Source organism: Anopheles maculipalpis, chromosome X (genome assembly GCF_943734695.1).
Source record: "Anopheles maculipalpis chromosome X, idAnoMacuDA_375_x, whole genome shotgun sequence".
Taxonomy (NCBI): Eukaryota; Metazoa; Arthropoda; class Insecta; order Diptera; family Culicidae; genus Anopheles; species Anopheles maculipalpis.
Window position 1 is genome coordinate 17,212,207 of NC_064870.1, and position 15,102 is coordinate 17,227,308.

Here is a 15,102-nt window from a genome sequence, read left to right on the forward strand (position 1 = left end):
TGCAGCATGCAATGCTAGAATACAAGTTCAAATTAGACAGAAATGTTAATGGTGTCCTTCTACTATCATTTCCTAGACATATAGTACAACAAAGAGTTTGTTCGTAAAAATGGTTGAAAAGACTAACAAACTATAATGTATTCCTGTTTAAAGCGATTTTTTCAATATTCACAAACGGAACTATCGGAAAATGTGAAAATTGATAATACACGCACCAAACAATCCAATAAGTCTAAAGTACGCTGTCGATCAGAATTTAGCACGGGAAGCTACAGGGCTCGTCATCAGAATTAGCCAAATCGCACGATCATGCCATGCTCATAGTAGCTGTCAAGCGGTGTTGTTAGCGTGTGTTTACGGGAGGGATAGCGAGAGAGAGAGAGAGAGAGATAGAGAGAGAGAGATAGAGAGAGAGAGAGAGAGAGAGAGAGAGAGAGAGCCTGTTTTCTTAACATCATCTCAAAACTGATTTTTGTGGTATTATTTCAGCACGTTGTTGACGACATTACTATCCAACCACAAAAAAAAAACAACAAAAACCTTAACCGCCCATTAGCTCGTTTTCTTTTTTTTCTATATTTCTTCTTTCCTTCAGAGGGCATTTTTCTGTACTTTAATTTTGTTCACTGTCGGCGAATGGTAAATGCACGCTCTTTTTTTATAACCAGCGGTTTGGAAATTAGCATCATAAATCGGATTACTCATGCCATCTTTAGCATTACAAACGACCGGTTCTGCGATGTGACCCTCGAACCCGGAGCGACAGACTGCCATTAACGCTCACGGTGCTAGAGCAGTGCTTTGTAAATTGCTACAGTTACTACTCATTCGTCGCAGGACGCGTACGAAATGAAAGTCCTGCTCTGCTGGCAGCTAACTGCAGGCACAGGACGAATGCAGGTGAAATCGGGTCGGCAGATTGTATGGAGCCCGAGGACACTCATTATTGCAGCATGCTCCTTAATCGAAATGTCATCTTAATCGAACCTCTAGCTCACAATTTGCACGTACCAATTAGAAAACTGATGCACGGGAACGAATCAGGCAGAATGCTTCACGTGCTTTTCAAGAGCAAAAACTGACCCCGTGCTTGCTGTCACACGCCATACAGTCATGGTCCATGATCACGGCAAAATGGCGCACCAAGTTCAAAGGTTAGACCCGTTCGAAGCTTGTCGTCAAGCCGCTGGTGCCGGCGGAGAGCAGGTTCACATCCAGTTTGCGATGTGTGTTGGTGGTGATGGCTACCGGCACTTCCCTTCTCCCTTCCTTCAGCCGTTCCGGTTCGGGGTTGGGTTCAGCTTAAGCTGAAATAAGTGTAGCACAAGCGGGGAGATAACGTGTACGGAATAAGGTGCAAAGTACTAATTATCTAAACGAAGCTATATGCCAAAGATTGTCTGGTTGGTGTGTGTTTGAGCGAATGGCTTGAGGCTGGATTTCACACAGTAGAACTACAACATTGCTCGTCCCCCCTACCCGCCTCTCAGGGAGAGCAGCTGATAAGACGCTTGCCGGTAGGTAGTATACCCGTCAATATTTAAAACCCCTGTGGCGTATAAAAAGCACACACAACACGGCGTAGCTTCATCGCAAGGTGTGGACGTGTTCGGGCGTATTTTAGAAGAGCGCAAATATTTTTGACTGAAATCAAACCGCTGCCAACGGTTTCGTTTAGGGAACTCTCGTACGTTCCACATACTGTCGTGTGAAAAGCGTGTATAATTTGTGACCCTCATCCCGTTCAACCGATAAGTCGGGGCAGCCCTGTGAAGTGACGTCAGTGGCATTCTATCAACCTCCGTATCTTCATCTCATCTGCAGTACACCCAGTACACGCAAGTCGTCGCTGGTATTCGGTATACGAACAGTGTCGTGTCATACGCATACAGCTCCACTAACTGAGTCGCCTTGGTGCAGTACAGTCAAGAGAGCTCATCAACCTGATCACAATCACTCGTTCCCGTTCTCGCGCTCACACTAGCGCGCACCCTCCCTGTGTCTATGCGTACATGCTTCAAGTGTAAGTGTGCGTGCGTGTGCTGTCTCGCTCTTTCTGACTAGCTGGAACCGGTACGGTTCGCCAAGTGTCCAACGCTCGCTCAGCAAGTGGGTAGAACGATCGCTTCCCTCGGCTCGTTCATTCCTTCGCTCGCAATCATCCGATACGGTGTGCAGTCAACTCTGAGGACCCTTTTCGCTTACACCGTGGCAAAGCGCATTTCATTCGTTACGTTACGTGTCTCCCAACTCTCTAGTGCATCGTCGTACCGAGCGTACGGAAATATCAGTGTGTAGTTTTCGTGTCAAGTGTGGTGCAAAATCTGTGTAACTAGAGACTTTTTTGTTCACAAAACCGTAAAATCGAAGCCACATCGTTCGTGCAAACCGCGTGCAACATGTCGTCCAAAGTGCAAGAAAATGGCAGTGCCACCACTAACACCTCCGATGCAATCAACACGGACACCACGGTACCAAACAGCAGTGCCCTGCTGCCGCACCTCGAATCGCTCGACCGAATGCTGAAGCTACCGGTAGTGGATGCGACCTGGCAGCAAACCCAGAACGTGTACGGCCGCGTGAAAGGTAAGCCGAGTACGATACAACCGCCATCACAGTCACCGATCAGCCATTGCTGTCGATTGTAGAAGAAAAAAAACCCCGCGATCGATAATTCATATGACATTCGGGGGTCATTTCACTTGTGCGCCTTCCTTCATTGGCACCGTTAACGCTACGCGTACACACTCTCCTATTGCTTCTTTGCTCGTGGGTTAAATTGAAAAAAAAAGGTAGCCGACCCTTAAATAAATCAAAACAGAAATGCATTCTGTCATGGCTTTCTGACAATGGCGGCCAGTGCTTGTAAGAGATCCTCATGGCGATCGGTATGCGCACAAATAGACAAATGGCGACGATTGGGAACAGCCAAAAACCACGTGTTGAACTTATTCATTTATACTGACTATGCGTTCACAAAACGAGACGAGACACCAACAACCTTTTGTGCCGTTCACGATAGACGATGACGATGATGTTGCATACGTTACGAAAGTCCGTGCGCGGTCCAAAGTCCACTGTACGTCCCAAAAACCGGTTCCAAACCGATGACAACGCCCGCGGGATGTATCGGGTGTGTACTCAAGATGATGTTTGGGGTGCACCCGCTTGCTGGCACTTGATTCTTAAGTTGTGATGCATATGTACGGAAACCCTACCACATGGAATGCTACAGTCAGATTGCTGCATACGGTTACCTCATAAGCCTGTTACAGAACAACCGTTTTTGCTAGGGCTTCTGCGCCCCATGTTTTGCTCCATTTTTTTTTTTTTTTGTATTCTTCTCACCGGGTGGGTTCACATGGTTGCACTTTCCTTTCTGCCTTTAGAGTTCAATAAAGCAATACAAAAAAAAAACACACACATTTCTGACGCATAAATTGATGGGGGGAAGATTTTTGCTATCAAGAGACTGATATGTTATCTGCCTAGCTGTGGTGAGGCCTTTCGTTTATTTCAATCTTTACTTCTGTTGCAACCGCGACAGCTAAGAAGGGCTGAATCCCGTCAGAATGACTGTTGCACTGAGTCGCTGTTTGGAAGATAGATTTGCATTACTGCAAAGGAAGCTATTATGCATCTTTTGTGATTTACGTTTCTGACACGTGACCGGTGTTTGATTTTTCCTGAACACCGTGTATTAAGCTGTAATGGGATGTCGACTCACTCACAACGCTAAAGTGGGTACCACTTAAGGTGCAACAAAGCTCCAATTACTTCTTGTGCATGTGTTTGCCAGTACTATATTATTAATTCTAGTTCTACATACACACGCACACGCCTGCATCGCGCGTAGCTGGTCACCAATGCAATGGGTTTATTTTGCCATCAAATAGCATCAGAGAAGGGCAGCTGGAAACCGGAAAAAGCATCTCCACGAAATGGCGGAATGTAAAGCGAAGCACAATGGCACCCCGTTAATAGTACGTGCGCAGTGAGTGAGTCTTATCTGGGCGCACGTCGCATTATTGGCCTTAGTTGACTCGGCGCATTCGTTGATAACGTAACGAAAAGCACCACTTGAGTAAGGGAGAAGGTTCAACAATCGACTCAGCGCGATGTATCAAAACTCGAGCATCGCTCTTATCGCTCCTGACTGCTTGGTCGTCTCTGCAGAAAAAAAAACGTCTACTTTCTTCGACGATGGTTTCGAAAGCGACACAAAAGGAGAAAACCCCGAATAAAACGACCTCTTGAACTGCAGTTTAGGAGCTAACGGCTGAATTAAGTCGCCTAATCTAGTATTGGGCGGTTTGCCGGTGAGCATATGGCAGAACTAGGGGTGTTGGGGTCCGTCCGGTCGCTTTCCCTGTAGACAGAAACTAATAAACCCAGACATCTAGAGATTGTAGAACCAATGAAGAAGAAAAAAAAAGAAGTAGTTTTTTTGTAGAAGATTATAACCATATACGACTGTAGACATTGTACTTAATGAGTATTTTGCTTTTCGTTTACAGACTACAATCCACTGCTGACATGGGCACTCGGTACAGCTGAAGATGTTGTATGTCGTGCTGTAACCATCTCTGCCCCACTCGTACAGAAATTCGATCGCCCACTGCAGCTTGTGGACCAAACGTTGGTCAAGGGTATCGACAAACTGGAGGTGAACGCACCGATCATCAAGGAGCAACCGGCCGAAATTTACCAACAGGCACGTAGCAAAGTCATTGAAACGGTGAAACCACACATCGAAAAGGTGTGCGAGCTGCGTTCCGCATCCCAGCAGCGTGCCGCGTCACTGAAGGATCTTTCGTGGCGCAAAGCGAACGAAGTACTGGCAACGCAGTACGGTAGCCTAGCGGTGAACGGTGTCGACACGACGGCTCAGCTGGCCGAGCGTCTGCTCGACTACTACTTCCCCAAGTCGGACACGGACGCGGATGACGATAATGGTACGTCCCTCAACTTACGAGGAGAAAAATTCACCTGGATCCGACACGATTTCAAACTAACCTTCACCTTCCTTCACACCTTTACAGTACCCATCTCTGCAAAGGACGATCCGGTGCTCCACACGGTGCAAACGGTTGGTCGTCTATCAAACAAGGTTGCGCGTCGCGTCTACCGTACCGTGTCCACGCAGGTGAAATCGCTCCGGAAGGAGGACGTTCGCGACTACGTGGCAACCCTTATTGCCGTGCTGCGCCTTACCCAGTACCTGAACTTCATCAACGAAAAGCGACAGGCGGTGGAAGGCAGTACCAAGGATGTGGCACCCAATACACCTAGTACCGTCACTCCCGCAGTCAACACCGCCAGCACCTCCGATGTGGTCGCCACCACGGAGAAAGTTAAAACTTTGGAGTAAAAGCTAAACTAGGTGAAAAACCAGTGATCGATAGTGATCGGGGAGGGACAATCGGGAGAGGTAAATGAGAAGAAAAAGAAGCGGTAGGGAAGGAGGGGGGGGGATAAAGGATCATGAAACTTAGCATGTTCGATAACCGTTTCCCCAATACTCGTACTCGTACACGCTTGCGCATATACACATGCACACTCGCATACCCACACACCCTGGGTAGACATAAAACTAGTAGTATGTAAGAAAAGGGATAAGAGACAAAGTCCTTAGAATTGACGCTACAGCACGATTCTATTCCATTAGGACGGTACATTTCCACTGCGACAATAATCAAGAAAAGAAATTCGCGTGAGACAAAATGGTATTAAACCGGACAAGCTGCAACAGTTAAGGATAGACCACAAGAGCACAAACGATTGCACGACCTTATCAAACGCTGTGTCAAGGCAGCAGTCGCGGATGGCCAGAGTGGAATGCAGAGGGTGTGGAGAGTTATGTGGGCAGATGTGTCACAATGGTGTGATGGATATTTACAAAAATAAGCCTCGCACCGGAAACAGATAGTAGAGCACAGAATGGAATGTGCTATGGAAAATAGGAGCTTGCCTTCTCGTCTCTCTAACCACCCTTCCCCGATTCCCCTAAGTTTCCAGGGTATGTGTGCGAGTGGGATGGGGTCTGTATCAGCGTGTGTGTGCGTGTTTGAGATTGTGAGCCAACCCAATCGCTGGATTTCAACTTTATACAAATTATTCGATAATAAGCTTTATCTGCGCACGAGCAACCGTGTGTAGGGTGCGTCTTTATAGGTTATTTGTGTTGATATATGTATTTGTAGACATATGCATGTATACTATGTTTTCATTTTTCTATAATTTTTGTTTTTGTTTATTAAAAAAAAAAACATTAATAATGGCGGATTTAGCCACCCGGAGGCCCTAAGCGGAGTGGAATTTGGGGGCTCTCACATTGAATCTGCTGACCGGGTGGGGGAGGTTCTTTGTGAATTTGGGGCCCCTTTGCAGCACGAGGCCGCTCAGTCCGCGTATCGTTAAACCCGCCACTGATTAATAAAAGTGATGTGATTGAAGTTGCTTTTGTTTTACTATTCGCCCACAATTGTACGGTCATGTGCAGTGATGTACAATAGCAGTATTTGATTTGTTATCACAAACAAGATTATCAAGATCATAGCTTGTTTTAAAGGATTTTCCATTTATTGAGCTAATTCAACGTTGCAAGAGGATATGTTAAGTTCAACACACACAAAAAAAAAGATAAATTCTCGTTTGTCCTTTTGTTGCCCTACAATGGACGATTCATTTAATCAAGTAAGTGGAACAGAAACCCTAACAATTGTATATAAGAAAATTCGAACAAAATCAACTGTTGTATCATTTAGTCGTTGTAATTCGTTTGACTTAATCATTTTTGCACGACCAAAACGTGCTTGATTCTGCATTCATTTCAATCTGCTAACATGTGCTTAACAGTATTTGACTTGCATAAGTAGGCAATTCCGTACTGAAAACATGTAAAAACGGTTCAATAATAATTAAATAAACCTGTGCCCTCAAAACCCTACCACGCCCAGGCAGGTCACCTTAGTCTGGGTAAGTTAACCTACTTGGTTGTGTTTGGTATTTAGCTTCCAAACAAAACTCCACGCCACATGTTTGCACATGACGGGGAGCCTGCTTGCAGGGAACGTTAATCAATTGACCTCCGTGGAAAGAGTGTGAGAAGAATGAGAGTTGGTGAAGGAAGAGGGCTAGCGGTAGGGTATCTTTACTGCGCTTTCTGCTGGTATTGATAGTGATGATGAGTGGCGCTTGCAAAACATTTGTGCAACTTAACCTCAAACTCGGTGGCCAAAAAGAGGCGTGCTGCTGTACTTGCACACTTCGTTAATCGTATACGGTGGATAGCTATTGAGTGACACGGCTGGGGCAGAAATAAGAAAACGGGGACGATAAATATATGGTGGACTGATAAAGTGTTAAAATAAAACAAAACAGTTATGGACGCTCTACATCCAGGCCGATTGGTACATCCAAGAATCTGTGCTAAGGATCTGTGATATAGATTTAAAATCATGTCGCAATATATCTAAATATTTCATCATATATTTGTAGCTTTGATTGTAGCTTCATCAATGTTGTGTTTAATTAACATACAAAGATATTAATGCTCTGTTAGATTCATCTCGTACACAACGACTACGACTCACAAAGTACACCCTGAAGTCAAAATGTATAGACGATCTCGCAAAGTGTCGTAGTACGTACATTCGCTAATCACCGCAGCGCTCCACTAACGATACTCACTTGACAAGGATTCCCCCGAATGCACGGTATTAGCCGTAGGGGTAAGTACGGTGCGATGGCAAAAATAAACACCGTCTAGCGTAGCTTGATTCACCATTTCGTGCCCGCCGCCGGCATTGTGCTTCACTTGGCATAGTATGTATGTGTGGCTGAATGAGTCGGTTCAGTATACTTTACCCGCGGATCACGCCACTTTTGCACTTTGATCGTTATGGAAAATCAAAGGCCCCCTCTGCGTACCCTCCAATCCACAAACTTCTACCCACCATTCGACCAGTAGGTGACTTTGCGTCCGTCATATATGCCGGAGCCAATCGTGAAACGCGCCGTCACGCAGGGTCGGATGAGGGAGGCTTACGCTTCCAATCAGTGAAGTTTGTTTGTTTATTTTATTTGTTTGTATATTCTCTGTGATAGGACGCCCTAATGTGTGACGTCTTTTCATTGGGGAAGAGAAAACCTTTGCACTTATCACGGCCAACAGCGCAGTGACGACGCCTTGGTGTCATCATCGCCTAAGCATTTGTACATTCAATTCTTTTATTTTAACAAGGGCGGCCTGGTCCGTCATACACGAATATAAATAAAATAAGGACGTCCTGACCGTATTTCTGCATTCAATTCAAAATTTCGACCAATGGTGCGCGAAGTTGGCTAGATGCTTGACTTATCTATGCGCTCAAACAGATTAAACATTCAAAACCAAGTCTTTAATCGTTTGAAATGAGAACAATCGAAATGTTTTGTTTATATGGACCGTTGCTGCATCTTGACACTGCCACTGTTGTTGGTATACAATAATTGTGTAATCTTATCGTAAGCGATAAGGCTTCCTGCGAAATTGTAACGCACAAACCAAAACAAATGAAAAGCTTTCGGTATGTACGTAGTATTAATTGTTGATTTGCATGAAATATAAATTTAAGTACTTCATTTTGAAGAACTTTGATTGTATATAATAAGGTTCTGCAGAGCTCGTTCGTTTTTTGTTACTATTCCCAAGCCCTTCCCAACAAAGTATTCACAATAAAATACGCCTCCATCTTCTTAAACATTAATAAGTTTTTTTGTGCTGTCAATGCTTTTGATGATACCCACTTCTTGGGCAATATGACAGTCGATTTGTTAAAGTATCTCGCAGTATAACTTATGAACACATCGTTTCAGTTTGAAATTAACATATTTAAAATTAATGCTTTGCTGATTGCATATTGTTAGGCGTGTGCACGCACGATGCATACCAACTTCAAATCACAACAAAGCTACCGGTGTGTTTGAAAGCTTTCAACAATTTTAACAGTTGATGATAGACATTGGTGGACATGTTTAAATCTTAACCACGATAAAATGGTTTTCTGGTCAAATTCAATTTGTTTCCGCAACTTAATTGGTTTCGAGAGCGAAGGAGCGATCTTCTATCTTTTCGAAGCCATTTTGAAAATAATTTTTCATTAGCTTCAAAATACGCCTCTCAAAAATTAGTTCATCAATGGATCGCAATTTCTTTTCAGCAAGCATGCTTTTCTGGTCTGCGAGTTTTTTGTCCGACACTCGACTTTAAAATTCGGCTCTAACGTAGTTTAGAAGCTTCTAATCACACGTTTTAGTTCCTGATCGATTGTAGGCTCACGCGGCTCTCACGTTGTTTTACGGCTATCCAAAACCATTTTATGGACTATTTTAACATTTATTGAGGAAACCATCATTTGGACGATGCACCGCTGTGCATTATTGGCTGTGTCGCTACGGTCACTTTTAAAGTCACAAAACAAATACATAAGGTTTTAAGGTGATTGCGCAGAGTCCGGTTACGACTTAACAAACCATTGTTTTGTTTTGAACAGTATTTTAAATCATTCATTAGTAGTAGTATTATAGTAAAAAAAAAATTATTAAAGTAGTAGTATTTTTAATTCGTTAAAATCATATTTTTGAAGGGTTCAACGTCGAAATAGGGTAATGTTGAACGTCGATTGAGTGAGAAAGATTAGCGCGTCTGCTTTTAGAATGAGTTGACATTTGTAATTTGCCTGACATTCTACGTGTTGAAAGAAAACCACAAATCAAGTGTAATTATGAACATATTTTGTAAATAACGATACGTGGAAGGAATAAAAAAGAAGAACGTATATAATGGTTGATCAACGATCAATAAGGTTGCAGATTTTTTTTAGTTAACAAAACACGCACAAAGTCAAGACGCTTTTGGGATTTTTTTTTATTTTAACCTCAGTAGGAAAGGGAAAATTTCTAAAAGCGTTTTACAACATACAACTAATCTAGAGACATTCCGATGACCGATGACTCACTAATCGAGTTTAAAGTAAACAAAGTCAAGGTCAATTAACAAAGTTAAGGTCAATCTAAGGTCAAACAAAGCTTATGAAGTTAAAGCTTCAAATATTGAACCCTTCCAAATAATTCCAAGTATTATTTTGGGAATGCATTGATGGGTTTGGTTTCATTTTAAAATTAAATGCTTAATATGTTGTAAATACACATCATTGGAAAGATTTTTTATATACTTTTGAAACGTTTGATAAAAATTAATAAAATTCTGTCGAAAATGTTGCTTGTTTCGTTTCAAATGTTACAAAAACCTGTAAAAATTTAAATTAAAAAAATCCGGAATCGGACCAGGACCCGGTATCGGTTCCGGAACCAGATACGATTCCGAAAATAGTCCAATTCCGAGTGTCCATCACTAGATTTGACCATATTATAAACCCGTTAAGCGGCGCCATCTATATATTTAAACAATCCTGATGATACGTAGATAACTAGTCTATCATACTTAAATACCAATTCAATTATGAAACTTATGCCTTCAGCTACTTCGAAAAAGGAATGTTCGCTCGTTGGGAGTGGAGGAACCTATGGATGAAGAGAGCAGCCGCCAGGCGCTAAAAACATTACCTCTCACCGATGAGAAAAAATTTCCGATCTCGTTTGCATCGGAAAGCACTATCAAATTTCGAAGCAAACATAAAATTTGTGTTGGACAATACGGTGTAGTCATACCGTCATACTAAAATAAATAAATAAATAAAATTTTGATTAGTTGAATATTTTGCGCATTGCACACTCACTTTTTTGTAATGGAGAAATTACCCATATCCATAACTAAAATGGATATTGGTGAGCGTAGAAAACTTATTCATAGTGCCTTTTTGGAAAGCTTTATAATTTAAAATTAAATTTGAAAACTTTAAGCTTGATACCAGTTAACGGCTCGAATTACATGTGTTTTTCAATCTTATTTTTAATGTAATGAGTTTTTTATTTCTTTAAATATTTCCTACAAAGTTCTCGAACACATATTTTTCAACACTAAATTTGGGGTTTTTTTACGACAACGTTTATAACTATTCGATCCGTTTTCTCTATCGTACTACACAAATACAAAACCGATTATAAACACAAATTAACATAGCTACGCGAATACTTGTTGTTGGTCTGTGGCAATGTTTTTGGTACGTGTAAATCTCCTTCATGTAACATGACGATACAAATACCCACGGAATATATTCTTCTCGGTGAATGTGATGATTTAAAAAATCGTTCAAAAGTACTGGTAGTTTAAGCCGACCTTTGTTAATGTAAACATATTTTTGAATCATTTTTTAAATATATCTTTAACTCTTCACCAAGCAGTTTTTAAAATCATGGTACAATTTTTGTTTGGTGATAAGGTGACGTGCCGTCATATATTTAAAAAAATATATTTCCAACATTTCCATTCCCTCACACTAAATAATAAAAAATACGATTTCTGTTTGATTTAGATCAATGATCAACGATCAATAAACTAATAAGTGTTATCTAAAAATATGATAGCATGGCATCACTTCTTCTTGACGTGACGACCTCTAAGGTCACGCCGGCCATCGAATGGCTTACTAGACTTGCCGATAACATGTAGTTTACACAGAGGGACGGTTCGAATGGGTTTTGAATCCCGGTCGTGCCGTGTAAAGACATGGTATCTTCACATGGGTAGCAAAAAACCAACACTTACCGAACTTAGATTCAATGTGATAGGGAGGGTCCCAATTACCACTTCGCTTAGGGCATTCCTAAGGCTAAATCCGCCACTGCTCGTTGGTCTAAGCTAGATCACTATGCGTTGGCATCAAGAAAGCATTGTTATCGATTGTTAAATGAAGTTAAGGGGTCGGCCCGGTGATGTAGGTAACATCGGCTCCGGTCTTCAAACGGCAAGACCGGGGTTCAAATCCCATCCGGACCGTCCCCACGTAGGACGTGAGGACTGACTAGCCAACTACGTGGTATTGGCAGTCTAGTAAGCCAGAGTTCGATGGCCGGCATGACCTTAGAGGTCGTTAAGCCAAGAAGGAGAAGAAGCTTATTGTTTAAGAAGTTGTTCTTGTTTGGTTATGGTTGGTTGAGAAAAGTTAAAGCTGTAGACCAAAAAAGGTACTTGAGAAGAGTCTTTATCCGATAGGCTTATCCTACTTCACGAGCACATTCGTCCCCACAGATGGATACAGATGGTGTTGGGAATGCGACAATCAGAAATAAACGTAACAGAAAATAAACAGACATGCAGATGCAACAAACTCGCCACTGTATGGGACTTGCAAAAAAGGTAGACGCAACGAATTCGTCTACATTATAGAAGAGCGTAACGGAACCTTGAAAAAACAATTTAATATAATGTAGGGAAAGGAAAGGAATTATACCGCTAAAGTCGGACGAGAACCGGTGTGTTCAACATGATATGGTCGTTGACATACCGCTAAAGCGTCGCATCGATAAATCTGATTTAAAAGATTCCAGCACTTGACTCGCCGTTCGGCATAGGCGATCGACGACAAACATAAACAATTAGACAATCAGATCAGACGAACCTATACGGTCCAGCATAAGTGATACGCGATCGCTCCAGCGGCTAATGTTTACATTATAGCATAACGTCAACGCAGCGTAAGGCGATGCGCGACCGCATCAATATTGGCGAAAAGAATTAATGTAATTGTCGCTGACGACAATTATTCTTAAAGGGATCGTTGTTAGGTCGATAAATGCTGACCAACTAATTACGTAACGTACCAGGCGTGCGCGCTGGTACGGTTGCATAAAGTTTTAAGAAAACAACGTAGGCTAAGAAGAAACATGCTGACCGAAAATGGTCAGCAAATTTAGAGTCAAGATAAATCTTGCCTTCCCGCTTGTAGAATCGATCAAGGGATCGAAATTAATATTTAAGAAAGAAACAATTTCAACAAAGGAGACTTATTTTCTGAAAACTCAATCGACATAACTTGTAGGTCCTTGGGAGATATTTTCAGGTTCGGTTAAGTTTCCCCTTTACCTTCCCTTCGGATGTTGGTCCCGCACTCCAATAATACTTCCGCATTCCGTCGGAAGAATTAGAGGAAATCGACGCTAGCCGAACTTTCGTGACACGGTATATACTACTTCACCTGGATAGTGCGGGTAAGTAGTAACTCGCTTCGCTTTAGAAAAGCTGGTGACGAACGTCGTCCCAACGCGTTATCAGCAGATACGCGGATCCTCTGTTAGGGACTGGCCTGGTCGACCCAGGAATAAACTGCGTCTGACATAGAACATAAATCATCTTCTATGGCTTTCTGTGATGAGTTCGAGGATCCAAGACCCGCCTTGTTGGATGCAGCCCTACGCATTGTAAAGTAGACAAAAGGGACGCTACCCTACAGAGACAATCTTTAAATCAGAGAAATTTTTGTTCGGATCTTGAAAGGGCATAATTGCAACTTTAATTAAATAGTGTACCGAAAAATGTACTGAAGAAAACATTTTTCCTAAGTGTACATACTGCAAGACATTTTTCTCCTTGCTCGCAGTGTTCGTAAAGTGTGAATTTTCTATTACTTACGATTCTTGTTGAAGTTCTAGATAATGGTCCAGTAAAACATTACACCTCCTACCCAAACAGAAGTAGGGAACATCGTTCGAGGATCTCGAGGATCGAGGATCTAGAGATAAATTTGTTTGAGTTGAGTTAAACGTTGACATAGGATGGACAGCAAAACGATCATCTATGCTTAGATCCTCTATGCTTTATGCAACAAAGACGCGCATCTTCAAAGCATAATTTTCATGCTCATATCTTTTTTACATAATCGTCGATGTCTTAACTACGGCTAGACATGTACTACTAAAAATACATAATCGTCACCGTATGCATATGCAATATAAAATGAGATAGCTATTTATACTTTTGCTAGACATTTTTACACGTGTTTAACATATGCGTAAAACGACTATTCGTATGCCGTTTAAACGATTGCTATTTTCGGTTACTTATTCGGATTTATTAAACCAAAACCAAACCGGTTAAACCAAAATGAGTTTTTAACGACGATTAAAATCTGTTAAATGCTTTGCGATACCAGTTGGTTTTATTATAAATTATTTGTATTTTCTTTTTACCTCAGTAGATTAATATTAATTTAATCCTGGCCTGATATTAATCCTTTTTACCTGGCCTGATATTAATATTAATTATTATGTTGTAATTTTTTTTCCAACTGGGTTATAAGCTAAAAACGTTCAACAAATGCATTTCATAACCAAACCAATTCAATGACACAAGTAGAAAAGAATAAAAAAGTAAAACGGTTTGAGAAGAGTTTTACATTCTAACCGATCGAGTTCACTATTATTACACTATTGCTATTTATCCGGCCGACTCCAGCTCGTTCGTGCGATGCATACGTTTAGTCGCACTTCAAACAAATATTTTGTCGCGTTTTGTTCCATTTCAAGAAATTTGATTATATAGGTATGTAGTGACAACATGCTCGACTACGTGTGTAAACAATTTTCGGCTAAAGAGTAATAAAGGCCCTCAAGTTGTACGGGATTCATCTCATGCAAGCTTGTGTGAAAAATCACGGTAGATTGTGACCATTATGCGTGGAACATAAACATATTATTTAAATAAATCATTATTAAAATGAGGAAAGTACTTTGAATTTATTGTTAAGTGTCGCAAAAGCTAGCTTACGTATAAGAAGCTAGCTTACGTATATTACGTATAATTTATAAAAAAAAACATTTCACTAACTTATTTCATCATTTAAACGAGACAGTTCATACTGTACTTGAAATAATTCTATAGTGAGTCATATTTTTTAATTTAAATGGCTCAATATACGGAAAAAAATTAATATCTAAACATGATTTGAGTAGTAAGTGGATTGAATTACTAAAACTAGTTGAAATAAGATTTTTTTGAATTTTTTAAACCAATAGTTTTAATAGTTTTAGAGCTACCAAATACTAAGAAAATAACATTTCATGAAATTTTGTTTTAATTCCTATTTTTTTTTTGCACTTCGGCTAAACAAATGAAACGCCTTTTATAATTTTATAGTGACTCAAACAAGCTAAAACACCATT

General features: G+C 41.2%; 2 protein-coding genes across 3 annotated transcripts in view; one reads left to right on the top strand and one right to left on the bottom strand.

Moving 5' to 3' along the window:
• Positions 1-15,102, bottom strand: part of LOC126561228 (microsomal glutathione S-transferase 1-like) — a 160,934-nt gene that overhangs the window by 25,456 nt on the left and 120,376 nt on the right. The window lies entirely within an intron of this gene.
• Positions 2,390-15,102, top strand: part of LOC126559303 (lipid storage droplets surface-binding protein 2) — an 86,632-nt gene continuing 73,919 nt past the window's right edge. The window contains exons 1-3 of the mRNA XM_050215441.1: positions 2,390-2,586; positions 4,518-4,955; positions 5,043-5,383. Of these exons, the coding sequence (XP_050071398.1) occupies positions 2,400-2,586; positions 4,518-4,955; positions 5,043-5,371 (954 nt within the window). The 5' untranslated portion in view covers positions 2,390-2,399 and the 3' untranslated portion in view covers positions 5,372-5,383. The remainder of the gene's footprint in view (positions 2,587-4,517; positions 4,956-5,042; positions 5,384-15,102) is intronic.